The 27,338-nt window shown below is 45.7% G+C and overlaps 2 protein-coding genes across 2 annotated transcripts in view; both read left to right on the top strand.

Annotated features, from left to right (window-relative positions):
• Positions 1-9,016, top strand: part of TENM4 (teneurin transmembrane protein 4) — a 3,098,737-nt gene extending 3,089,721 nt beyond the window's left edge. The window contains exons 37-38 of the mRNA XM_050757454.1: positions 707-849; positions 3,468-9,016. Of these exons, the coding sequence (XP_050613411.1) occupies positions 707-849; positions 3,468-4,226 (902 nt within the window). The 3' untranslated portion in view covers positions 4,227-9,016. The remainder of the gene's footprint in view (positions 1-706; positions 850-3,467) is intronic.
• The window catches only part of KCTD21 (potassium channel tetramerization domain containing 21), a 540,409-nt gene that overhangs the window by 30,161 nt on the left and 482,910 nt on the right, over positions 1-27,338 (top strand). The gene's annotated exons all lie outside the window — the stretch shown is intronic.

Raw genomic sequence — 27,338 nt, 5'->3', positions numbered from 1 at the left:
GCTTGAACGCAGGAGGCAGAGGTTGCAGTGAGCCAAGATCATGCCACTGCACTCCAGCCTGGGTAACAGAGCAAGACTGTCTCAAGAAAAAAAAGAAAATGAAGGCACAGGGAGGTTGTGGCATCCTTGGGCTTTCAGAGTAAATAAAAGGTAGAAGCAGAGGGAAGACTCTCTGATTGCAGCCTAGGCCATCTCTATAACCCATGGGACTTTAACCCTGAAGCTCTAATCACTGCACAGGGGGTGGGAGAGCAGGGGAGTGTGTTTCGTAAGTGAATTGTCTCATTGCAAGTCAATCATTAAAATCTTTCCTTTAGGTGGGTCTGGATGTCCTTTGTAAGTGTCTCCTATGGATGTTGGGGTGAAAGGGAGGGATCTTCATCTGTCAACAGCTGCCCCTGGGTATGAAGCTAGAGGTCCTGGGAGTTGAAGTGAAAAGAGCAAAGGAAGTCCAGAAACCTGGCTTCTATTTCAGTGTCATCACTCTTGGGTGTACTTGGGATTGGGATCGCTGAGTCCCAGGAGTACATTTGGCTTTCATAGAGTGAAACCATTTTCCAAAGTGTACGTAGCAGTTGACTCTCCCACCAGCAGCAATCCACACCCTCACCACCCGCTGCAGCTAACTGCAGGCTGTGTGATGGGGATGGGTCGTATCTGAGGTCCACTCACTCCACGGAGATGTTTCTGCTTCCCTCCCATCCAGATGTTAACAGCTGGCTGCTCACCTTTGGATTCCAGCTACACAACGTGATCCCTGGTTACCCCAAACCAGACATGGATGCCATGGAACCCTCCTATGAGCTCATCCACACACAGATGAAAACCCAGGAGTGGGACAACAGCAAGGTAATTCCTGCGCAAGGCTGCCACTCCTCAGGCCACTCAGACGTTGCAGGAGGGGGTCCCTTCAGCTTTTCAGAAAAGCGTGGGCCAGTGATAGACACCAATATGGTGCCTCCACAGCGCCTGCCAGAGACAGTTCAACAACTACTTAGTAACCCCACCACTAGTAAGCTGCTGGGGAAGCAGCCATGACCACACACAGACACTTACAAGCTGCAGTAAGGAGCTTTGTGTGTTACACTGAGTTTGGAGTTCCACAAAAATAATAAGCCTGTGTCACTATCCAGAACAAAAGCGCAGGGAGAGAAGGTGGGTTCTAAATAAAAATGTGACATTTTCTGAGTATTTCAGTGCACCTGGCCTTATGTGAGTTATTCTATGTAACTCACAAAGATCCCACAGCCGTATTGTTCTCATTTTACAGATTCGTGCCTGAGGCTTTCCCAGTGCCACATGGCAAGGAAGGGGTAGAGCTGGGATTCAAACCCAGATGTGCCTGTTCTGTATCCTCATGCTTAGCACAGTGCCTGGCATATTGTAGGTGCTCAAAAAGACTCACTTGCTCTTGTCTCGCTTTTATAACCCAGTTTCAAAGACTCAGAATTGTATAGCTGGAAAGGTCTTTAAAAACAATCTCATCCCACCCGCTCACTTCAGGCATTCATTTGCTCATTTCTCCCCTCCCCACAAACCCAATCCATTCATAAATTCTCTATGAGAACCTGACTCTGTGCCAAGCCCCATGCTGTGCCCAGTGAACGCAGGGATGAATCAGGCAGAGACTAAGCCTTCAAGGGATGCTTGCCCAGGGGATGACAGACTAAGGAGCAAAGCAGGTTGCCAGATGGCTTGCTGCTGGTGGTCAGAAACCTTCACATCCACATTTCTTACTCCAGACTGATTCCGTTAGGCCTCAGCATGGCTATCTCCTACCAGACCCCGGAGAATGGGATTCTGCACCTCTGTACGCTGGTGGCACTTCCCACACTGTATTTTAATGCCTCTTTCTTGTCTCTCACTGGATTATGAGCCCCAAGAGGCTAAGTGCTAGGTCTCATATAGTACCCAGCATACAGGATAGCAAACAGTGGATGCATGGAACATTTTTGATAAATAAATAAATGGCTGAAAGAAGTAAACAGCCCAGACATTTCCCGATTTTACAGATGACGGTTTGAAAGCAGCAGAATTTGATAAGAGAACCCAAGTCTGCCTGGTCCCAGAGCCCATTGTCTCTCTGCTGCCCAGCCTCTCCAGTTCCCACCACCCCCAGGCCCTGCCCAGATATCCTGGCATTTGCTCTTCCCAGGGCTGAGCACTGCAGCACAGCTCCTCCTCCCTCACGAGGCTCCCTTCGCACTCCAGAGAGCCCCAGTCTCTGACTGCCTGTCTGCCAACCTCGCCTATCAATGAATTATTGATTTCCGCCCTTGGCAAGCATCGGAGATCTTTGTTGTTGAGCACTCCAGCTTTCGTGAAACTCTAGGAAATAATTGTTCACAGACAGGGTTCTATTAATTATAAAGAGGACTTAATTTCAGTGAGAAGCCGACGGGCCTATTGCTAAAGCCATTTCCCTAACTTGCTGATTAGGCCCTGGAGCCTTCCTGAGTGTGGCTTCTCCAAGCTCCCTGAGCTACAGAAGGGACAGGTAGATGATACACCAAGCTAGCAGGGCCCAACCTGTCCCCCAAAGCAGCCAAGAGGAGGGGCACCCCAGGAGCCCCAAGGAAGCACAGTGGGGCAGAGGCCTTCCTTGGAAATCAGATGTAAATGCAGTGGAGAGCAGTGAAGCAGGGTGGAAGGGTTAATATCAGTCACTGCCTCTCACCATGTTATGCCTTCTTGCCAAGAATGCATTTCTTGCCAATCCTCCGTCTGACGGCACCCTACCACTCCCACCCATCCTTCAGGTCCCAACTCAAGCCTGAGCCTGTCCTCAAACCCCACCTCCTCCATCTTCAGGCCAAGATTCTTCTCAGCTTTGTTTGCTCCTTCCTTCTCCAGCAGCCCTTGAAACTGAACCTCTAGAATTGGACAGGCTTGCATGTTGACTTATTATTAGTTGTATGACTGTGAGCCAGTGACAACCTCTTTGAGCCTTGGTTTCCTTAGACATGAAAGTGGAATCATGACAGCACCTACCGTATAAAGTTATTGTGAAGATCACTAAGATAATGAGTGGTAATTATTTGGCTCAAACATCAAGAAATGTTAGCTATAGCTATTACTAGTTCCTCTCTTAGGCCATCAGTGATCACATTTGATTGCAATTATTGTTGTCATATCTGTCCTTCCTCACTAAATGATGAGTTATTTAAGAGCAAGGATGATGTCTGATTCATTTTTGTGTCTCCAGTGCTCAGAAAAGGACCTGGCACAGGTTATGTGCCCCTTGAACAGTTTCTAAAAAGAAGGGTGGGTGAATGGATGGATGAAGGTCAGCAGATGTTCTGACCTTCTGGTGACCACCTGGATGTTCTGGTGGTCGGCGGTAGAGCTACATGCCGTAGGTTAATAAATATGTGTGGTTTTGACTTCATTATTTAAACTGATTTTCCAGGTTCTCAGGGGTTTTTCCCCTTTGTCTTATTCTCTCTCTCACTCTCCTCCCCCATCAGTCTATCCTCGGGGTACAGTGTGAAGTACAGAAGCAGCTCAAGGCCTTCGTTACCTTAGAACGCTTTGACCAGCTCTATGGCTCCACAATCACCAGCTGCCAGCAGGCCCCAAAGACCAAGAAGTTTGCATCCAGTGGCTCAATCTTTGGCAAGGGGGTCAAGTTTGCCTTGAAGGATGGCCGAGTGACCACAGACATCATCAGTGTGGCCAACGAGGATGGGCGAAGGGTTGCTGCCATCTTGAACAATGCCCACTACCTAGAGAACCTGCACTTCACCATTGATGGGGTGGACACCCATTACTTTGTGAAACCAGGGCCTTCAGAAGGTGACCTGGCCATCCTGGGCCTCAGTGGGGGGCGGCGAACCCTGGAGAATGGGATCAACGTCACTGTGTCCCAGATCAACACAGTGCTTAATGGCAGGACTAGACGCTACACAGACATCCAGCTCCAGTATGGGGCACTGTGCTTGAACACACGCTACGGGACAACATTGGACGAGGAGAAGGCGCGGGTCCTGGAGCTGGCCCGGCAGAGAGCCGTGCGCCAGGCCTGGGCCCGTGAGCAGCAGAGACTGCGGGAAGGGGAGGAAGGCCTGCGGGCCTGGACAGAGGGGGAGAAGCAGCAGGTGCTGAGCACAGGGCGGGTGCAAGGCTACGACGGCTTTTTCGTGATCTCTGTCGAGCAGTACCCGGAACTGTCGGACAGCGCCAACAACATCCACTTCATGAGACAGAGCGAGATGGGCCGGAGGTGACAGAGAGGGCCGAGGCCTGGACTTCTTGCCAAAGACAGCTACTCTTTTGTGGCCACATACCTGACTGTGTTGTACTTTAAAAAAAAAAAATTGATTTTTTAACAAGTGCAGAAACAAAAAGATACTGGTTGCATTGTAACTCATGCAACATCCTTTTTTTTAGAAAAGAAAAACACAAATTTGGCCTTCACACATTTTTTGCAAAGAACAGAAGGTATTTTTTTCTGTAGTGTGATCACAATGAAAACTTTATTGTCTTTTGTTCCCTTTTTCCTCTAGGATTTTTCCCTTGTCGTTTGGGGTATGTAGCTCCTCTCTGAGATGCATCTCCTGGGGTGTCTCCTTGTCTGTCCCTAGATACCCAGTGTGATGTGGGACATGAATGTCTGTGCTAACTTGTCTCATGTGCAACCCTTTCTTCTTCGATTGGGGTCAGGCAGGAGTAAAGGGAGTGATGGGCCAGTACAATGCCCCTTCCAAGGGGGCCTGGGAGGACGGTCTGTAGGACCGGAGGCTCCTTGGCAGGGCTTCTGCAGAAGAGTGGTGGATTTCTTCTCACCATGTTCTGTGCCTCCAGAGGATCACAGATGGCTTCATCTTGCTCCAGGGAATTTCATGGTGGTGTTCAGCACCTTTTTTAAGCTGCCCCAACTCCTGTCCAAGCTTTCTATTTTGATGCTAAATGAAGCCCCCTACCCCTTTTGCAAATCCCGTGTAGTTGTCGGTGCCACCTCCATGCTGGGATAGAGAAAGTGTCTCCCAGGTCCTTTCCCCCAGACCGGTGACATAACGTCCTGGACTCAGAGCCCCATCCTCCCGGGAGGGAAAGCACCCAGGATGCCTGTGACTGGTTGGTCCTCCATGATGTTCCTGTTCATCTCCTCCTCTCTCCCAGAGCCAGATGTGAGAACCAGCACTGCACAGCAAGCCCTCAATGTAAGCACCATGTCCACGGAAGGGAAGGCCACCCACAGCAAAGGGATGGCAGTGGTGGTGAGGGCAGCAGCCTGCCTTCCGAGGCAAAGCCCTCTCTCTATGACTTTGAGTATCTTCCCTCCATTGCTCAGCCGCCGCCACTGAGACGTCGGAATGTGGAGGGAGGTGCTTGGTGGCCTTTGATTCTGGAAAAATGCTTAAGAAAAAAAGCCAGCCAAAGAGAGGAAGGCATGAGCCAAGCATCCTTCTAACCAGCTCCAGAAGTCCCATCTGCCTCCATGTACAAGCTGATCGCAGAGCTGGACTGGGGCAGGATGGGCTTCCAGGAAATTCCTGAAGTTCTGAATCAGCTTCCCCCCTAGAGAAGCCCAGCCAGTGTGTTTTTTAGTGGCAGGAAGAAAGGAGGGAAGAGCTGATGTGGTGTGGCCTGCCCGTGTCATGCAACCCCACCAGGAGCAGGGCAGTTCCCAAGGTGGGTACCCATGGATCTGGGAGGCCAGGCTGGTGTGGTTCCTGTGAAGACCTGTGCCTGTGTCGTCAGGGAGAGGCCTGAGCCCTCGCAGCAGTAGGGACAGCCCATACCTGAAGAGCACACCCAAGCTGAGGCAGCAGCCAGCAGGCGGGGGAGCAGGGAGGGCAGGGGGAGTAACAGCCAGAGCTGGGAGCCCCTTGTTCAAGGATTCCATTCCTGGTTCATCCGCCTAATTACCATTGTCATTACCACTCACAGGAGTTCTCTGGGAGACGGGAGGGGAAGCCAAATGCTTCCTTTTAAGCTGGGCTTCTTAGAAAATGGAACTTTTATGGGTTACATTTACATTAAGTGTGGAAAATGAATTCTGAGTCTGAGCTATTCCCCGTGGAAACCTTGTTGGACTGATAAGCTCATGGCACCTCTATAGCCTTACTCACAGAGTCTTCAGAATATTACACGAGTTAATGAAACTGAGAAGGTCTCTGACTGCATGAGGATCGGAGCAGCATGTAGTCTGGGTTCTGCCTGGCAGAGGGAGGCATCCAAAACTTCTCGAGGAGAGGAGATTTCGCCTTACATCATCCCACTGGGATTAGAGGATGTGTTTCGCTAAGTGCTCTTCCTGTTTCCAAAAAAAAAAGTCACACTGCCGCAGCAGTGCGCCTTGGCCTGCTTGTCCACTGGTTGCCCATTGCCCCTGGATCCAGAGCCCCACTAAGTCAGATACAGCGCTCCGCAGGCCTGCTGGGGGAGGCATGAGCTGGAGATCGGGGCTCCCATCTGGCAGGATCATTCTTGGATGAGATGGAAAACAGTTTGGCCTGAAGAACACAAGTTTTTTTTCTCCAGAAGGGACTTACGCCTCTCAAAATGTATTCTTCATACCAAGGGTCCTTGGGCAAAGTGCTCCTGCCCAGTCGATCAGTCCCATCCTGGCTGCCCGGTATCAGTGAAGACCTGCTGGGGATGTCTGCTCAGAGGTCAAGGGTGGCTTGTGGTCCACGGGAACCAGCTCCCTAGGCTTCCCCCATGCCCTGTCCCTCCTCCACAGCCCCCTCCCCAAAGGGATAGGGTGGACTTTTACGGATCAAAAACAGAGAATTATTGGGTATTTCATTTCTTTTTTTTTTTTTTTTCATAGAGATGGGGTCTCACTGTGTTGCCCAGGCTGATCTCAAACTCCTGGCCTCAGGCAATCCACCTTGGCCTCCCAAAGTGCTGGGGTTACAGGTGTGAGCCACTGCACCTGGCCTGAGTGTTTATTTCTTTAAAGGATCTTATATTTTTCCTGGGCTACATACCACCACAGCAGCCCAGCTTCTGTGGGGAGAGAAGTTGAAGGATCCCGAAGCTTTAGAAAAAGGATCTCAGCGGTGGCACAGGCAGTGTTATGTACCTCACCGTCACATTGGTGCTGTTGTATTGAAGGGGGTGATTCTGGCCTTGGCCCTTTTGAGTTGATTTCCATTTGGGCTGCAGGTGACTCAGTGCCTCCCTTCTCAAACTGTCCTCCTGCTGAGACCAGCAGTCCCAACCCCATGGCAAGGGTGAGTTTGAAGGCCTAACCCTATGCCTACGTAATAGGCTCCAAGCATCGACTCCCACACTGAGAACACCAGCCCTTTTGACACTCACCAACCAAATCTGTTCATTCGATAGAGTGACCAGGCCTCCCTCACCTGCCCAGGTGTATGATCCTACAGTTCCTGCCTTCTCTCCTACCCCACACAGCTGCCAACTGGTCCCGCATCCTCAGCCCCTCTGCCACCACCTTAAATAGGACTTTGCTGATTCCCCAACTTTGTTTTTTGTAGGATGAGATTTCTTTTTTACCCCACCCCCCACACTCCAAACAGACATTGCTGGAGGGCAGAGCTAGGACAACTGGAGGAACAGGAAGGCATGCCAGTAAATTACTCCCTTGTCAGCCTCTGACCCTCATCTCTCAGAATTGTTGGCTGAGAATTAACCCAAGGACCACACCAGTGCCTGATTTCTACTTAGGGAGAGAGGATTGGAAACAATCCCAAAGAAACTGAGGGTGAGAATGGCCAGGAGGTGTGTGTCCAAAAACCCAGGAGGGGCACAGAAGATGATGGCAAGGCAGACTGGGCAGTGTTTTGTAGACACAGAACAAAGAATCAGAATTTGAAAAAAGAAGAAAAGTACATCTTCTTAGCTGCGACTTTAAAGTATCACCTTTATAGATGGCAGGGATTTCCATTTCCATTTCCATCTAAGATTTCAATGTGAAATCTTAGAATGCAGTTTTACCACTTGCAGTCTTGTATTTGTGGTGGCCACGTGGTGAGGGCGGTGATGCTGAGCTTTCTGCCCAGGAGGAATGAGCTTTCGAGCTCTCAGCAGGGTGTCAGGCTTGGGGATTTGAGCATTCACTGCTCAAAGTCCAGGCTATTCTCCAGTCCTCATGGCAGCCATTAAGCCCAAGAGCCGGTCCTGACCTGGGGACACATCTCCTGAGGGATCCCAGAAAGAACCCAGTCTCTCCTTTCCCTTGGGGTCCTCGTTAGAAGGAAAACCTCTCTACTTAAGGCACATCATTCCCAGCTAGGTTTATACACTTGTCTATGTTTTATTGGAGGAAAGGGAATTAAAAAAGAACTCTGCAGTTCAAGGCCCTTTAATTTAACCTTCCAAAAACAGCAAACTCATTTTAAAGACTCATTGCTGAGGTGATAGAGACAAACCTTATCCTCTCCAACCTTTACATTCGCAAAAACCATCCTTGTGTGCTTGACTGCCCCAGACAGTGGTGACTCTTAGGTTTCATTACGAATGTGGAAGATCAGAATGTGGGAAGGCCCGGGCGAGGGCCAATGTTGTGTTTCTTACCCCCTCTGGAATGCCAAAGGCAAGGTACTAGGTGACCTCCTGGTCCCCAAGAAAATGTGATTTATTCTGAGGGCGAACAGCCAAAGGAGGACTCAGCCTGGAGCAGGCTTGACCGTCCTGGCAGGAGCTGAGCCGCAGGTGTCTGGCAGTGCCCCAGCAGCCCTGGATTCATCCAACACCAGAATCCCACTTTTGTAAATCCACCTGTTGTTCTGAGGACCTCTGAACTAGCAGCTTCAGCAAAAGGAGTCTGTACCAAGCTGCCTCTGGATGACCAACACTGGAGACTCTGGCCTTACCATGTGGAAATCATTTTCCTGAAGTCTGGAACTAATTTTGAGAAGTTTTTTTCTCAACACTTTTGTGTTTCTAACACTGTATCTTGACTGTGTAAATACCAATAAGGCTGTAAATAAATGCAGATGTAGATACCTTCTAGAAAAAAAAAAAAAAAAAAAGCATAAAAACAAAACCAGAAGTGATCCCGTGTAGCCTTCGTTGACAAATAAAGACTATTTTGTGTTTACAGGTGTCTGGTGGCCTTTGCTTGGAGAGAGAGGCTTCCTCTTGCCTGTCCCAGCCCCCAAGCCATCCTGGGTTTGTGCTTCCCTGCTGGCTGCTATCAGGATGACCTAGGAGAGAACTCAGCCCTAGGCCCCAGGGTCCCTCTTAAGCCCTCCAGGCCACAGCTCTGTCAAGAGGGATGTTCAGAGGGTCTCTATGATCCTGAAGCTTGACCTTGCAACTGCATGAGAGGAATAGATATCACAACTCCTCTGATATCACTAGTGCGGCATGGCTGCCCATCCCACTGCTGCCCTCGTTCAGGGACAGGCTGAAGGGGCCATGGAACCCAACCCTCCCAGAGGAGAGAGCCTTGCCCCACCACTGTGCACGCAGAGTCATCCACCATGCCACTGCCTTCCACAAAGGATGTGAGTGGTTGCACTTTAAAAATAAATGACTGTATATTCATGATACAAATAATTGTAACTACATAATACACCTTAGGAAACAAGAAAGGAAGAAAATTCCTTTGGGCTTTTCCCCCCTCTATGTGTTCTTAATGTTGTTGTTTTTTATTTAAGGTGTTGTCATCACAGCATACAGGTCATTTTTCACCCTGCTTTTCCCACTTAACCTCACGTTTAACCTATCAGCCCTGGCGGTCAGGGACAACAGCTGGTCTGTTGAAAGAGTACATGTGCTAAGCCCAGCTCCCTGGTGTGAATGGCAAACCTTATGAAAATTCAAATAATTGTCCTTTGAGGGCAGGAATTAGAATAGAAGTCCTCATCTCTTGCTTATCAGCCTCAGGGCTGGTCACCACCAGGTCCTCAGAGAAGGAGCTACAAGCTTTGAGACCCTTCCTTCCACCCAGGTCCCCGTGGGTTCTCCAGGTCTTGCTGCCCAGACCATTGCACACAGGTGGGTCAGTGGCCCCAAGAGGCACTGACAATCTCGCTCTAGGAATCAAGCCAAATTGGGTGCAGAACGAAGCTCTAGTACTGTGTGATCTTTGGCAAGTCATTTAACCCCTGTAAGCCTTGGATTTTCCATCTATGTTGACAGTATGGTGATATAGAACCCCCACCCCCGGTCACTGCTTAGAGCACTTAAAAGAACATGCAAGTAATGTAGCCCATGACTCAGAACACAGCAGACTTTCTCCAGTGTGAGTCATCCCCCTCACACCTCCTTCTCTCACTAGCCCACCCCACCTTCCAAAGTCTAGTACTATTTCCACTACACCAGTGGTTCTCGAACTTTGGGCTGCATCTAAATCACCCAGAAGTCTTATTAAAACACAGATGGCTAGGTTCCACCCCCAGAATTTCTGAATCAGTGGGTCTGGGTGCAGCCTTTTAATTTGCAATTCTAACAGGTTCCCAGGTGATTCTGATGCCCCATCAGGCTTGAGAGCCACTGCCAACTACACTATCCTTTATACTGTACAGAATAAGCCACTGAGCCTGGTACTTCAGATACCCTCAATCAATGACAAAACCCTCAATCAATGCCTCTTCTCTTCCACACATAGCTACAGTCTGCTGCATGGGTCATGCACCAGCCCACAGTTGTTTCTAGACACTGGCCCACATGGGCCTTTGCACAAGCTGCTGCCTTGAGCCCAGCTGAAATAAACTCTTGCTGCTCATTCCCCTCTGGAAAGGCACTCCCTAAGCATCTGCCATGCATACGCCCTTTTCAAGACTGGATCATTCTTGGGTGTGAGCTCCTCCAGGCCAAAGAGGCTGTCTAATTTCCTGTGTGTTTCCCAGTACCCAAAACAGCTTCTCAGCCATGGGTCACCCTAAGGTCAGCTTTTGCTTTCCCTGAAGAGCCCACTCCCTCTGATGTATTTGAGAAAGAGGGCCTCGTCTCCTGTGCCCTTCCAAATTGGGCTGCCCGCTCCCCCCGCGCCCCCATCCCCACCCCCACCTCAGCCACTCTCCTCGCAAAGCTGCTGCAGCTGTGCACACACTCCTCGCAAAGCTGCTGCAGCTATGCAAGGCCCTCAGGAAGGAGGAAGAAGTAAGAACCAGGGCCTCTCCTTCCCCGCCGGCCTCAGGTCCTCAGGTCCCGCTAAAATCCTGCCCTCAAAGTTATGTAGGTGATTAGGACTTTGCTGATCCATCAGAGGCTGTGGAGAAAATTACAACATAGGAGGGAAAAGACCTTAAAAGTGAGTACCACTGTTTCTTTCTCATATCCAGAGAAGCGTCTAAGAAGTTAAACATGTTACGGAGGCTTCCCGCTTGGTCACATCCCACCTTGACCTTGTTCCTTGTCCTCATAGTCACCTCTGTGGGAGGCTCTCCTTCCAACCTTCACACTAGAAATCTCTCCCCAGACGCTGGGAAACTCCATCCATACACAAGGGCCCACCCCTACCCCCATCAGGCAATCTAGCAATTAATTTCTCAAGCCTGAATTAATCGGTCTGAAATAACCCCAGGGTGGGCCCCATTTCCCACCCCCAGACCAGCCCCCTTCCAACGTCTCATGGACAATGGAGTCGCAAATACATTCTTCATCCTTTCAAGAATCCAAAACATGTATGTGGAGATACACGCAAACACCTTGCAAGGACGAATATCACCTCTCAGGAGCAATGCAGCCTTAAACCCAAGGAGAGGAACAGAGCATTCTCCTATTTGCCTTGTAATCTACAAGCCCATCCTGTCCTAAAGGACATCAGAAGCTGCCATTGTATGTAGAGCTTTCAAAATACACCCACTCTCAGGACTACCAGGCTTACAAATTGTACCCGTTAACTGGGCCAAGACTCAGTAGAGCTTTGAAATTCCTTCTGATGAATATCTAAGTTCTTAGGGTAACAACCTAGGATATAAGAATAGAGGAAATTGAGTCATTCCTTCAGATTCAGATCTTTATTATATGACTGAGTGGATGGATGAGTAGAGAATGGATGATTGCATGAATAAATGCCATAGCCAGGCCCATGACAAGGTCTGGAGGAGGAATTATAGTCAACAGCCATTTAATGAGCACATTTAATGAGCACAAGATCCCAGCCTAAGCAGTCTCAGAATACTTAAAGATGTAAGACAGGACCCTTTGCTTATAAGCATCACCACTCAATCAGGGCGTCTAGAAAGATTCAGAAAACAGACTCTGTGATACTAAGGAACATGTGCTCTGTGTCACTATTCCAGAAGCCTCGGCATCCAAGCTTGCTGGAACCCAGAAATCTCAGAGAGGTGGCCTGAGGCCCACCCAGTGGACTCAAGAGGCTCCATTAGCTTGAGCTCAGTCTGGGGGCTGAGACACTGCCAGTTTTAAAGCAGCCAGGGCTCCAACACTACGGAGTGTGAGGGTGCAGCCTGGATGGTGCAGGAGCAGAATTCTGTTGGCAGCAGAATCCCATCAACACCCAAGAGTCCAGTCCAGACCCTGGAGGTGTCAGTCCAGGCAGAGGGGCTAGAGGAACAAGCAGGGCAAGGTGATTACATGGCAGTGAGATGGGCACAAGTGCCCTGGTGTCCACACTCAGCTCACATGGGTTTGGTGGTGAGGAGAACCACGCTCTGGGGAACACAAGCTCATCACCTGCCCATAGCCATGATTCTGTGACAGCAGGACCAGCCCCAGCCCCCGCGTCCTGCCCATGGCTAAGGTTCCTAATGTGCTCTATCAGCCTGTGATTTGGGCTAAAAACTCAGAGCCTCCAGCTGGCTTGGGGGTGGAGAGAGGGGGAGTACCCGAGTGCTAAGAAAGTAGCTCCAACAAAACCCACTTTCCACGGTGCCAAAGGAGAACTCAGGAAGGGCTGAGTGAACAGAGGAAGGAATCCGAGAAAATTTCCTGGAAGAGGTGAATTTAGTGAGAAAAGATTAGATGAGAGGAAGGTGTGTTTTTCATGTGGACCTAGGGGAGCCTGGGCCTCCAAGCCCTACTTGTGGAAACCACGTCCAGGAGGCATGAAGCCAAAATTTCCTGGGGCTCCAATCCAGCATGTCTCCACTTTTTCCACACTGCAGAACCCATAATGGTTGATGTTTGATGCAGGACCCACTCCCATAGGTGTGCCTAGATTGGCGAGGACAAGGGTGGCGGTGATCTGCAAATCCCAGCAGGCAGGAACACCTCTTCTTTTTCCCCACTCATAAAGCATCTCAGAATGCAAACAAGAGAGAGAGATCACGTTACAGGGACAATTCTGAATGTATGCTAATTTATAGCAAAAATAATTTGCCAAGTAGTACTTTAGTATTCATAATGACTGACTCCTGGCCCATTGCTTCACTGTTTGTAGTAACACATAGACCAGGAACAATCGCTACCTCCATTTTTCTCCTCTTTCCATTGTGGGTCAGGGAGTTCCCCACCAACAGATCCTGAGATGAGGACGTGTCTGAAAGTAGGTTATTAGGAAGTGGTCCTAGGGAATATGGGTACACAAATAGAGATGAGGGACAGGAAAAAGTGCTGATCACAGGTGTGAAATCCAGCGAAGTTTCAGAAGAATAATTTTGGCTAAGTCCTGCAGGAGAGTTGTGGAAACAATCTAAGTCACACCTGGGAGTTTTCCACCTAGGGGCAGGCAGCTGGGCTTTTGACACCTCTGCACCTGCCAGTCATCAGTTAAGGGCTGCTCCTCAGACTGTCTTTACCCAGGCACTTCTAGCTCTCCGTGCACTCAGGAAAAATGAGCTCTGGCAGCCTGAGGACAGCCTGCCTACAAAGACTCCCAGGTGTTAGCTGCTGGGAATGAAAGCACACAGCCTTCATTTCGATCCAAGAGGGTTGAAAGAGTCTCGCAACATCTACTGAAATCTCATATCCTACACCACAGTAGGCACCTAGTAAATGCTGGTCGCTTATTGGTTAGCAAGGGATGCATCCAAGAGAACAGGACACAATCACAAGCATTAAAGATGATGCAGGGGTGGGACCCCACCTATTTTGTTTACCACCGTACCCCTGGTACCTGGCACAGGAACCTTGTATACATGTTTGTTGGATAAATGATGAATGGATCTCCCCATGGTGACGTTGTTATCTGAAAGCTTCTCCAGGTCTCCCTAGTTCCCTCCTTTAGTTCTTGCCTGACTCAGTTGATGCTGCCTGAGACCACACAGCACTCAGGAGGAGCTCACTGGGGCTTCATCACATGGTGACCCACCTCACTGAGCAAGTGCCACCCAACTGTTAGGCCCAACGTCTGCCCTGTTCTCTCTAATCAGATGCTTCTGAGGACAAGCATTGTGGCTCAGTAGACACAACAGATGTGGGCTGCAGACCCAGTACTTCCTACATTTAATCTCATTTGAACCTACAACAAAATTCATGGTAGGTATTATTACCTTCCATTTTGCAGATGAGCTTTATAAGACCCAGAGATGGTTTGCACTATTAAGTGATAGAATCAGAGTCAGTCCAGATTTACCTAACTCCAAGTTCTAGGCCATTGATCTTACATCTTAAAGTTCAGGGGTAAGGGAGTTTCTGATGTGACAGGCTTCATACATTGACATCTGAAGATGGACAACCACCTTTTGAGTGGCCAGAAGGTGACCCATCCACAGACACAAGGCTCACTGAGACTTTGCTCAACTCCAAATTTAGGGCTGGCTCCAAGGGCATGTGACCTGTGTAGTCACACAAGGCCCTGCGTTCAGAAAGGCCCACTCTTGGTTTAATGCTCTGCTGTTGCCATCTTGAAACACTTAATTTTTGAACAAGGTCCTATGTTTGTACTGGGCTGTGCAAGTTATGGAGGCAGCCCTGTCCATACTGCTTACCCAGTGTGAACAAACTTTCAGCATTCTAGGACATTCTCAAGAACCTGAGGCAGAGGAAGAGCCCTGGAGCCCCACAAAGGGGTGGGGAAGCTGTGGGCAGGAAAGCCTTTCCATACATGTCATGTCAGGACTGGATAGAAGCAGCCGAGACCTTCCCACCAACTCCAAGCCAGGAAACCCCCACTCAGTGGTAAACATCTAAGTCCATTAAGTGGAAAAGACTTGTAGGACATGTAGAGACTGTGGGGCACAAAGAAGCTACAAACCAGCTCTGCCTAGGGGAGGATAAATCAGAGGAGGCTTCGAGAGGAAGGAAACCCCTTGACTGTTCAGAGAAAGAAATGAAGAAGAGCATTCCAGGTGGAGGGTGTAGTAGAGTTAAGGCACCAAGGTGTCCTGCAGGTGGCTTGGCACATCTCATGGGGGGGAGCCGGGGGAGGGGCCTTAAGAGTTAGGACTGAACAGGTGGGCAGAGGCCAATCAGGTGGGCTTGATTTTTCCTCCTTCTCCTCCAGTTTTCTTAAATATTCATGTACACACACCATGCACATTCTCCTGGGTTAGTCTCCATTTCCACCCAAAATCTTGCCAGATGGCTGGGAAGCATTTATATGAGAAGCTTTATTTTCTCTAGATAGGCGTTTTTCTGCTCTTCCACTCTACTGTACGGGGCAGGTGATGTACTTAACACACCCCTGATTTCTTCACATTGATAACGCCACCTAGTGGCCACCTGTCACACTCCAATTCCTCCAAGCTGATAGGCAGAAAAACATGGGTGAGATCTGGTAAGATCATAACCATCCCTTGTCCTGCTCCTGCACTTCCTAGAGTTCAGACGACCTCCATACGAGAACCCTTTTGACCTGTACAACAGTCCCAAGGTTCAGCAGTGACTCTCAGATGATGCCCTAAAAGCACCTCACACTCTCACAACCAGAAAGGAAAAGGAGTAAAATTAGCTCTGGCAGTGCCTCCCTTCATTCTGCTCCCTGGGCCACTGTGAAGAGGATCCTTCAGTTCTGAATGTGCTGTCCCCAGCACCACGCAGACAACTACAGAGGCCACTGCTGGGTCTGAGGTTGGACAAAGGTGGACAAAACAGCACTCACGACTCATGGAGCTTGGAGAGATTTACCTTAGGCATCTTTAAACAATCAATGAAGCTAACAGCAATAACAAGCAGAACAAGGAGGAGGAGAAGGAGCTATTTCTTGAGAGCCATTCCCTCTACCAGACAACCACACTAGGCCTTTTACATTTCTTCCTTGAATGCATTTTTGTAAGTTCATTAAATCTTTCACAAAGCAAGGAAAGCTTCAGATGGCAATTAACATGTACTGGGTGCCTACAATATGTCAAGCAATTTCCTAGGCACTTTGAATGCCTTTGCTTATTTCTTACCACAGTACAACAAGAGAGGTACTATTAGTATCCAGTTTTCAGGTGAAGAAGCAGGCACTTGCCAAGGGCATGCAGCAAGCAGATGGAGGAACTGGGAGTTGAAGCTGAGCAACCTAGTTCCAGGCTTGCACTATTCGTCACTACCAAGACTCCCTCCTAGGCTGAGACAAAAAGAAAATGTGTACACCCTGTCCTAGAATTTACTGGTCTACTTAGGAAGAGAGATATAGAACTGAAGATCAATAATGCATTCACTTATTTACTCATTCTGCAAACTTTCCCTCAAAGACATATTACGCCAGGTGTGGATGAGTGTGTAGGTGTTAATTCCCTCAGTTTGATGGGAAGAGAAGCTAAGCCAGGTTGTACCTGCACACCAGTGATTCAGGATGAGGCAGCAGGCAATGGGACTCACAAGATAAGAAACGGAGTTTGGAGACAGCTGGCCAGGAAGTGTACAAGCCCTGGTCTAATGGGGTCTGAAGAATACCTCTCTGCCCAGCAGATGAGGAATTCTCAGCAAACTGCTAGCCCTTATTATATCTAAAAAGCTCTACCAATTCTCCAGCCTGGATGACAGAGCAACTCCGTCTCAAAAAAAAAAAAAAAAAAAAAAAACCTCCACCAATTCTCTTCCTTTAGCTTTATGCCTCCTACCTAGGAAGAGAAGGTGAATACTGTCTGATGGGTCAAGTAGGACCTAGCTTCTTACGACAAAAACAGGACTCGCTCTTCCTGGGTCCAAAGCTCCAGATAAACTGGCCTGAGCTGCCATCTACCGACCAACTGTGCACACTGCAGCAGATACTGCCAAGGCCACCTTCTTGACAGGTGCAGAGTGATGGAGGCCTAAAGTGGCTGAATTCCTTAACTGTTAAGATGGGGCAGGCTGTCATCTCCTAGTGTGTTACAAACAAAAGGAGACTGAGACTCTGAGAGGTGGCACAAGGTAGGAATCGTTTCCATTTACCATTTGTCAGGCACTGTGAAAGCACTTCACATTGCTCATCTAATTGAATCTCCTTAAGACTCTCGTGAGTACTATTACTTATCCCCCCTTTATTTGTTGTGTTTCTAAAGTCTCTCCATTCTGTAATTGTTTTTCCTTCTTTTTAATGCTATTTGTTTATTAAAGAAAAAGGTTATTTGTACTCCTGGATGTCTCACAACCTGCATTTAGTGGATAGTTCTTCGTGGTGTCACTTGTTCTCAGGCCTCATAATTCCTAGAAGCTGGCATGTAGCGCTAAAGGCTCAATTAAATTCAGGTTCAATTGCTTTAAGCAAGACCAACTCATATGTACTTTCTATTACATCTAATCTGGGGCACATAGTGTTTGATTATTCTACTTCTAGTGATAAGATTTGATGTTAAATTTTTAAAAAATGCTGACTTCTTAGTCTATTATTCCTTCATTAACCGGAACTCTTCTTTAAATAAGTAAAACACCCAAGTAAGGTGGAGCAGCTAGAGAACCTGCACAGGCTGCATAGAGCAGCTACGTGGCACCGAAAAGCAAATAGTGGCAGCCAGATTGGAGAAGAACAAACTTTGGAGGGCCACTGAATAGGCAGAATTCACCTCCCTTTTCCACTCTGGCATCCCCCTACCTTGCCTCAGGTAGTTAAAAGTCCAGAGGTGGGCATCCAAGAGAAACCTCTATTTCACCTCAAGGAGTAGGAAGGGGCCCCCTGAGAGTGGCAGCATTAACAGTGGAGGCCCATAGACATGGGGGAAGCTTCTCTCTGATGAGGAGCGGGGGTGTCAAGAGTATGGGTGAATCTCCACTACATTTTCTGTCCTTTCACCAATCGGTCCCAGATGCAGATGCAGTAGTTGCAGCAAGTGTGTGTCAGAGAAAGGCAAATAAAGCCTGAGATTTCTGGCTGGAAAACCTAAAATATGGGCCTCAGGGAAATGAAAAATACCAAGGGAGATGGTGGTGATGGAGAAGCTCAAGATAGTGGTAAAGTTGTTTGTGAATGGCCAGACTCATCCCTGGCATCACATGCATAGATCTGACCCTAAGCAATATGCCATAAACTTTGAGAACTGAACTAAGAATAGTCCATGGCCCTGGTCCCAGACCGCCCATTGGGTGGCACACATGCAGAACAGATTTGAATAGCCTGACAGTGTCTTGGAAAACCAGGCAGACATTGAAACCACAATCTATAGAATGTTGGTCAAAACTTAACGTTCTGAACCCAACCTAGTCAAATGCTTGCAAAAAAAAAAAAAAAAAAAAAAAAAAAAACGAACGAGAGAGAAAAAAGCTCTCCATAGAATTAAGATCCAGCGTTATAACATTTGAAATAGTCAAGACACTTGGCCTATGAGGAAAATCTTAGCCAATACTGAGATGACACATATGTTGACCTTATCTACGAAAGACTAAAGCAGCTCATACAAAAGTGCTCCAAACGTGGGAAGGAACATACTTGAAACAAATGAAAGGTATGAAGTCTCAGAAAAGAAAGAAAAGATCTAAAGAAAAACCAAATGAAAATCTGACAACTAAAAAAATACAATGACCAAAAGTTTAAACACTCATTGGATGGGTTCAATATGGCAGAAGGGAGATGACAGAAAAAGAATGAATCAACTTGGAGACAGACATTTTAAAGTAGCCAATTTGAACAACACAGAAGAAAAAAGACTGGAGAAAATGAATACAGCCTCAGGGATGTGCGGGACCCCATGAAAACGTCTAATTGTGCCATTTGAGTCAGAGAAAGAGAAGAGACAGTGCAGTGCAGAAAACATGGTTAAAGAAATAAAAACTGAAAACTTTCCAAATTTGGAGAAAAACAAAACTAACAGATTCAGGAAGCCCCAGAAACTCCAAGCAAGACAAATTCAAAGAAATTCCTTCCTAGGCATTATAACCAAACTACTGAAACTAAAAACAAGAAAAAAAAAAGAGGCCAGCAGTGGTGGCTTACACCTGTAATCCCAACACTTTGGGAGGCCGAGGCTGGCAGATCACGAGGTCAGGAGATCGAGACCATCCTGGCTAAGACGGTGAAACCACGTCTCTACTAAAAATACAAAAAATTAGCCGGGTGTGGTGGCGGGCGCCTGTAGTTCCAGCTACTCCGGAGGCTGAGGCAGGAGAATGGTGTGAACCCGGGAGGCAGAGGTTGCAGTGAGCCGAGATCACGCCACTGCGCTCTAGCCTGGGCGACAGAGCAAGACTCCATCTCAAAAAAAAAAAAGAAAAAACATCTGGAGAAAAATAACACGTTACTTATATGGAAACAGTGATTCAAGTGACTGTGAACTTTTCATCAGAACCCATGAAAGCCAAAAGACAGAACATTCTAAAGTGTTCAAAGAAAACAAATGTCAACTCAGAATTCTAAGTCCACTGAAAATAACCTTCAGGAATGAAGGTAAAAGTAAGAATTCACAAATGGAGTAGAACTAAGAGACTTTTTCATCAGCAATCAGCTCTGCAACAACTTCTCAGGGAGGTTCTTCAGACAAAGGAAATGATAATTGGACAGAACACTTGGAACATCAGGAGTTGAAAAAGAGTAACAAAAATTGATAATTGTATACACATGACAGATTATTCTTCTCTTAAGTACCTTAAAATATGTTTCATTGTTGAAAGTAAAAGAGTCTGAAAGTAAAAGGGTCTCATAGGGTTTCAGTACAGAGGAGGGAGGGTAAAAACAACTATATAATAATATTTCTGCATTCCACTTAAAGTAGTGAATATTTATTTCCTTTTTTTTTCTTATTTTTTATTATACTTTAAGTCCTGGGGTACATGTTCACAATGTGCAGGTTTGTTACATGTGTATACATGTGCCATGTTGGTGTGCTGCACCCATTAACTCCTCATTTACATTAGGTATATCTCCTAATGCTATCCCTCCCCCCTCCCCCCAACCGACGACAGGCCCCGGTGTGTGATGTTCCCCTTCCTGTGTCCAAGTGTTCTCATTGTTCAATTCACACCTATGAGTGAGAAAATGCAGTGTTTGGTTTTCTGTTCTTGCAATAGTTTGCTGAGAATGATGGTTTCCAGCTGCATCCATGTCCCTACAAAGGACATGAACTCATCCTTTTTTATGGCTGCATAGTATTCCATGGTGTATATCTGCCACATTTTCTTAATCTAGTCTGTCACTGATGGACATTTGGGTTGATTCCAAGTCTTTGCTATTGTGAATAGTGCTGCAGTAAACATACGTGTGCATGTGTCTTTATAACAGCATGATTTATAATCCTTTGGGTATATACCCAGTAATGGGATGGCTGGGTCAAATGGTATTTCTAGTTCTAGATCCTTGAGGAATCACCACTCTGTCTTCCACAATAGTTGAACTAGTTTACAGTCCCACCAACAGTGTAAAAGTGTTCCTATTTCTCCACATCCTCTCCAGCACCTGTTGTTTCCTGACTTTTTAATGATTGCCATTCTAACTGGCATGAGATGGTATATCATTGTGGTCTTTATTTGCATTTCTCTGATGGCAAGTGATGATGAGCATTTTTTTATGCATCTGTTGGCTGCATGAATGTCTTATTTTGAGAAGTGTCTGTTCAAATCCTCTGCCCACTTTTTGATGGGGTTGTTTGTTTTTCTCTTGTAAATTTGTTTGAGTTCTTTGTAGGTTCTAGATATTAGCCTTTTGTCTGATGAGTAGATTGCAAAATTTTTTTCCCATTCTGTAGGTTGCCTGTTCACTCTGATGGTAGTTTCTTTTGCTGTGCAGAAGCTCTTTAGTTTAATTAGATCCCATTTGTCAATTTTGGCTTTTGTTGCCATTGCTTTTAGTGTTTTAGACATGAAGTCCTTGCCCATGCCTATGTCCTGAATGTTATTGCCTGGTTTTCTTCTAGGGTTTTTATGGTTTTAGGTCTGACATAAAAGTCTCTAATCCATCTTGAATTAATTTTTGTATAAGGTGTGTAAGTAAGGAATCCAGTTTCAGCTTTCTACATATGTCTAGCCAGTTTTCCCAGCACCATTTATTAAATAGGGAATCCTTTCCCTGTTTCTTGTTTTTGTCAGGGTTGTCAAAGATCAGATTGTTATGAATGTGTGGTATTGTTTCTGAGGGCTCTGTTCTGTTCCATTGGTCTATATCTCTGTTTTGGTACCAGTACCATGCTGTTTTGGTTACTGTAGCCTTGTAGTATAGTTTGAAGTCAGGTAGTGTTATGCCTCCAGCTTTTTTCTTTTGGCTTAGGATTGTGTTGGCACTGCGGGCTCTTTTTTTGGTTCCATATGAGCTTTAAAGTAGTCTTTTCCAATTCTGTGAAGAAAGTCATTGGTCGCTTAATGGGGATGGCATTGAATCTATAAATTACCTCGGGCAGTATGGCCATTTTCATGATATTGATTCTTGCTATCCATGAGCATGGAATGTTCTTCCATTTGTTTGTGTCCGCTTTTATTTCATTGAGCAGTGGTTTGTAGTTCTTCTTGAAGAGGTCCTTTACATCCCTTGTAAGTTGGATTCCTAGGTATTTTATTCTCTTTGAAGCAATTGTGAATGGGGGTTCACTCATGATTTGGCTCTCTTTTTGTCTGTTATTTGGTGTATAAGAATGCTTGTGATTTTTGCTCATTGATTTTGTATCCTGAGACTTTGCTGAAGTTGCTTATCAGCTTAAGGAGATTTTGGGCTGAGATGATGGGGTTTTCTAAATCTACAATCATGTCATCTGCAAACAGGGACAATTTGACTTCTTCTTTTCCTAATTGAATACCTTTTATTTCTTTCTCCTGCCTGATTGTCCTGGCCAGAACTTCCAACACTATGTTGAATAGGAGTGGTAAGAGAGGGCATCCCTGTCTTGTGCCAGTTTTCAAAGGGAATGCTTCCAGTTATTGCCCATTCAGTATGCTATTGGCTGTGGGTTTGTCATAAATACCTCTTATTATTTTGAGATACGTTCCATCAATACCAAATTTATTGAGAGTTTTTAGCACGAAGGGCTGTTGAATTTTGTCAAAGGCCTTTTCTACATCTATTGAGATAATAATGTGGTTTTTGTCTTTGGTTCTGTTTATATGCTGGATTACGTTTACTGATTTGCATATGTTGAACCAACCTTGCATCCCAGAGATGAAGCCCACTCGATCATGGTGGATAAGCTTTTTGAGGTGCTGCTGGATTCGGTTTACCAGTATTTTATTGAGGATTTTTGCATTGATGTTCATCAGGGAGATTGGTCTAAAATTCTCTTTTTTTGTTATGTCTCTGCCAGGCTTTGGTATCAGGATGATGTTGGCCTCATAAAATGAGTTAGGGAGGATTCCCTCTTTTTCTATTTTTTGGAATAGTTTCAGAAGGAATGGTACCAGCTCCTCCTTGTACCTCTGGTAGAATTCGCCTGTGAATCCGTCTGGTCCTGGACATTTTTTGGTTGGTAGGCTATTAATTATTGCCTCAATTTCAGAGCCTGCTATTGGTCTATTCAGGGATTCAGCTTCTTCCTGGTTTAGTCTTGGGAGAGTGTATGTGTCCAGGAATTTATTCATTTCTTCTAGGCTTTCTAGTTTATTTGCATAGAGGTGTTTATAGTATTCTCTGATGGTAGTTTGCATTTCTGTGGGGTCGGTGGTGATATCCCCTTTATCATTTTTTATTGTATCTATTCGATTCTTCTCTCTTTTCTTCTTTATTAGTCTTGCTAGTGGTCTCTCAATTTTGTTGATCTTTTCAAAAACCAGTTCCTGGATTCATTGATTTTTTTGAAGGGTTTTTTGTCTCTCTATCTCGTTCAGTTCTGCTCTGATTTTAGTTATTTCTTGCCTTCTGCTAGCTTTTGAATGTGTTTGCTCTTACTGATCTAGTTCTTTTAATTGTGATGTTAGGGTGTCAATTTTAGATCTTTCCTGCTCTCTCTTGTGGGCATTTAGTGCTATAAATTTCCCTGTACACACTGCTTTAAATGTGTCCCAGAGATACTGGTATGTTGTATCTTTGTTCTCACTGGTTTCAAAGAACTTCTTTATTTCTGCCTTCATTTCGTTATGTACCCAGTAGTCATTCAGGAACAGGTTGTTCAGTTTCCATGTAGTTGAGCGGTTTTGATTCAGTTTCTTAATCCTGAGTTCTAGTTTGATTGCACTGTGGTCTGAGAGACAGTTTGTTATAATTTCTGTTCTTTTACATTTGCTGAGGAGTGCTTTACTTCCAACTATGTGGTCAATTTTGGAATAAGTGTGATGTGGTGCTGAGAAGAATGTATATTCTGCTGATTTGGGGTGGAGAGTTCTGTAGATGTCTATTAGGTCTGCTTGCTGCAGAGATGAGTTCAATTCCTGGATATCCTTGTTAACTTTCTGTCTCGTTGATCTGTCTAATGTTGACAGTGGAGTGTTAAAGTCTCCCATTATTATTGTGTGGGAGTCTAAGTCTCTTTGTAAGTCTCTAAGGACTTGATTTATGAATCTGGGTGCTCCTGTATTGAGTGCATATATATTTAGGATAGTTAGCTCTTCTTGTTGAATTGATCCCTTTACCATTATGTAATGGCCTTCTTTGTCTCTTTTGATCTTTGTTGGTTTAAAGTCTGTTTTATCAGAGACTAGGATTGCAACCTCTGCCTTTTTTTGTTTTCCATTTGCTTGGTAGATCTTCCTCCATCCCTTTATTTTGAGCCTATGTGTGTCTCTGCATGTGAGATGGGTCTCCTGAATACAGCACACTGATGGGTCTTGACTCTTTATCCAATTTGCCAGTCTGTGTCTTTTAATTGGAGCATTTAGCCCATTTACATTTAAGGTTAATATTGTTGTGTGTGAATTTGATCTTGTTGTTATGGTGTTAGCTGGTTATTTTGCTCGTTAGTTGATGCAGTTTCTTCCTAGCATCGATAGTCTTTACATTTTGGCATGTTTTTGCAGTGGCTGGTACCAGTTGTTCCTTTCCATGTTTAGTGCTTCCTTCAGGAGCTCTTGTAGGGCAGGGCTAGTGGTGACAAAATCTCTCAACATTTGCTTGTCTGTAAAGGATTTTATTTCTCCTTCACTTATGAAACTTAGCTTGGCTGGATATGAAATTCAGTGTTGAAAATTCTTTTCTTTAAGAATGTTGAATATTGGCCCCCACTCTCTTCTGGCTTATAGAGTTTCTGCTGAGAGATCTGCTGTTAGTCGGATGGGCTTCCCTTTGTGGGTAACCTGACCTTTCTCTCTGGCTGCCCTAAACATTTTTTCCTTCATTTCATCTTTGGTGAAGCTGACAATTATGTGTCTTGGAGTTGCTCTTCTTGAGGAGTATATTTGTGGCATTCTCTGTATTTCCTGATTTTGAATGTTGGCCTGCCTTGCTAAGTTAGGGAAGTTCTCCTGGATAATATCCTACAGAATGTTTGCCAACTTGGTTCCATTCTCCCTGTCACTTTCAAGTACACCAATCAGACGTAGATTTGGTCTTTTCACATAGTCCCATATTTCTTGGGGGCTTTGTTCATTTCTTTTTTCTCTTTTTTCTCTAAACTTTTCTCACTTCATTTCATTCATTTGATCTTCAATCACTGATACCCTTTCTTCCAGATGATCAAATTGATTACTGAAGCTTGTGCATTTGTCACGTAGTTCTCGTGCCATGATTTTCAGCTCTATCAGGTCATTTAAGGACTTCTCTACATTGGTTATTCCAGTTAGCCATTCGTCTAATCTTTTTTCAAGGTTTTTAGCTTCTTTGCGATGGGTTCGAACTTCCTCCTTTAGCTCAGGGAAGTTTGATCATCTGAAGCCTTCTTCTTTCATCAAAGTCATTCTCCATCCAGCTTTGTTCCATTGCTGGTGAGGAGCTGTGTTCCTCTGGAGGGGGAGAGGTGCTCTGATTTTTAGAATTTTCAGCTTTTCTGCTGTTTTTTTCCCCATCTTTGTGGTTTCATCTACCTTTGGTCTTTGATGATGGTGACGTACAGATGGGATTTTGGTGTGGATGTCCTTTCTGTTAGTTTTCCTTCTAACAGTCAGGACCCTCAGCTGCAAGTGTGTTGGAATTTGCTGGAGGTCCACTCCAGACCCTGTTTTCCTGGGTATCAGCAGCAGAGGCTGCAGAAGAGTGAATAATGCTGAACAGCAAATGTTGCTGCCTGATCGTTCCTCTGGAAGCTTCATCTCAGAGGGGTACCTGGCCATGTGAGGTATCAGTCTGCCCCTACTGGGGGGTGCCTCTCGGTTAGCCTCCTCAGGGGTCAGGGACTCACTTGAGGAGGCAGTCTGTCTGTTCTCAGATCTCAAACTCCATGCTGGGAGAGCCACTACTCTCTTCAAAGCTGTCAGACAGGGACATTTAAAACTGCAGAGGTTTCTGCTGCCTTTTGTTTGGCTATGCCTTGTCCCCAGAGGTGAAGTCTACAGAGGCAGGCAGGCCTCCTTGAGCTGTGGTGGGCTCCACCCAGTTCGAGCTTCCCAGCTGCTTCGTTTAACTACTCAAGCTCAGCAATGGCAGGTGCCCCTCCGCCAGCCTCGCTGCCGCCTTGCAGTTAGATCTCAGACTGCTGTGCTAACAATGAGGGTGGCCCCGTGGGCATGGGACCCTCTGAGCCAGGCGTGGGATATAATCTCCTGATGAGCCGTTTGCTAAGACCCTTGGAAAAGCACAGTATTAGGGTGTGAGTGACCCAGTTTTCCAGGTGCTATGTGTCACGGTTTCCCTTGGCTAGGAAAGGGAATTCCCTTACCCCTTGTGCTTCCTGAGTGACGCGATGCCTTGCCCTGCTTTGGCTCTCGCTTGGTGGGCTGCACCCACTATCCTGTACCCACTGTCTGATACGCCCCAGTGAGATGAACCCAGTACCTCAGTTGGAAATGCAGAAATCACCTGTCTTCTGTGTTGCTCATGCTGGGAGCTGTAGCCTGGAGCTGTTCCTATTCAGCCATCTTGGAACCGCCCCCCTATTTCTTATTATTTCTGAGCAAAAAGTTAAGAACATCTATTCCAATCTCTTGAGTAATGACTAAAAGACGTGCAGTAAAAACACAATAATTTAAACACAAGAAAAAAATGTTCAAAGAACCCAAAAGAAGACAAAATAAAAAACGAAGAAAAAGCAAATAATAAAATAGAATACAAAGATGCCTGTAATCACAATAAATATAAATGATTTGAGCACATCAACTAAAAGGGATATCAGGATAAAAAAATATGACCCAACTATATGTTATATTTTAAAAATCATCTTAAATATAAAATTATGCATAAGTTAAAAATAAAATGATGGCCTAGTACGGTGGTTCACACCTGTAATCTCAGCACATTGGGAGGCCAAGGCGGGTGGATCATGAGGTCAGGAGATCGTGTCCACCCTGGACAACATGGTGAAACCCCGTCTCTACTGAAAATGCAAAAATTAGCTGGGCACAGTGGCGGGTGCCTGTAATCCCAGCTACTTAGGAGGCTGAGGCAGGAAAATTACTTGAACCCAGGAGACGGAGGTTGTAGTGAGCCGAGATCATGCCACTACACTCCAGCCTGGGTGACAGAGCAAGACTCCATCTCAAAAGAAAAGAAAAATGATAAAAATACTCTGAAAACATTAATCAAAAAGCCAGAGTGACTATATTAATATCAAACAAAGTAGACTTCAAAGCAAATTAACAGAGATAAATTATCACGATAAAAGGGTCAATTCACCAAGAAGATGCAACAAGCTTAGATGTGCATACATTTAACAACAGAGGTTCAAAATGCATGAAGGGAAAACTGAATAGAACTGAAAGAAAAATCAACAAATCCGCAATTATAGTTGGAGAGTTCAACATGCCATTTTTAGTAATCAATAAAATTAATGGACAGAAAATCAGCAAGGTTATAGAAGAACTGTACTAAACCATCAAACAATTAGATCTAATTAACACTTATATAATACTCTGCCCAACAAGAGCAGAATGCACATTCTTTTCAATTGCACATGAAACATTCATCAGGATAAACCACATCTTGGGTCATAAAATAAGCTTTCACAATTTTAAGATAATTGAAAGAGCATGTTCTCAAATCAATAATCTAAATTTTCTACCCTAAGAAACTAGAAAAATAAGAGCCAAATAAACAGAAAGCAAGCAGAAAAAAAGGAAATAATAAAGAGCAGAAATCAAATAAACCAACAAAATACTGAAACTAAGTTCTTTAAAAAGATGAATAAAACTGTAAAACTTCTAGTAAGATAAAAAACGGAGAAGACACA

This window comes from Macaca thibetana, chromosome 14 (genome assembly GCF_024542745.1).
Source record: "Macaca thibetana thibetana isolate TM-01 chromosome 14, ASM2454274v1, whole genome shotgun sequence".
NCBI lineage: Eukaryota > Metazoa > Chordata > Mammalia > Primates > Cercopithecidae > Macaca > Macaca thibetana.
Note: the sequence above shows the minus strand (reverse complement) of the source record. Positions and strands in the feature narration are given on the sequence as shown.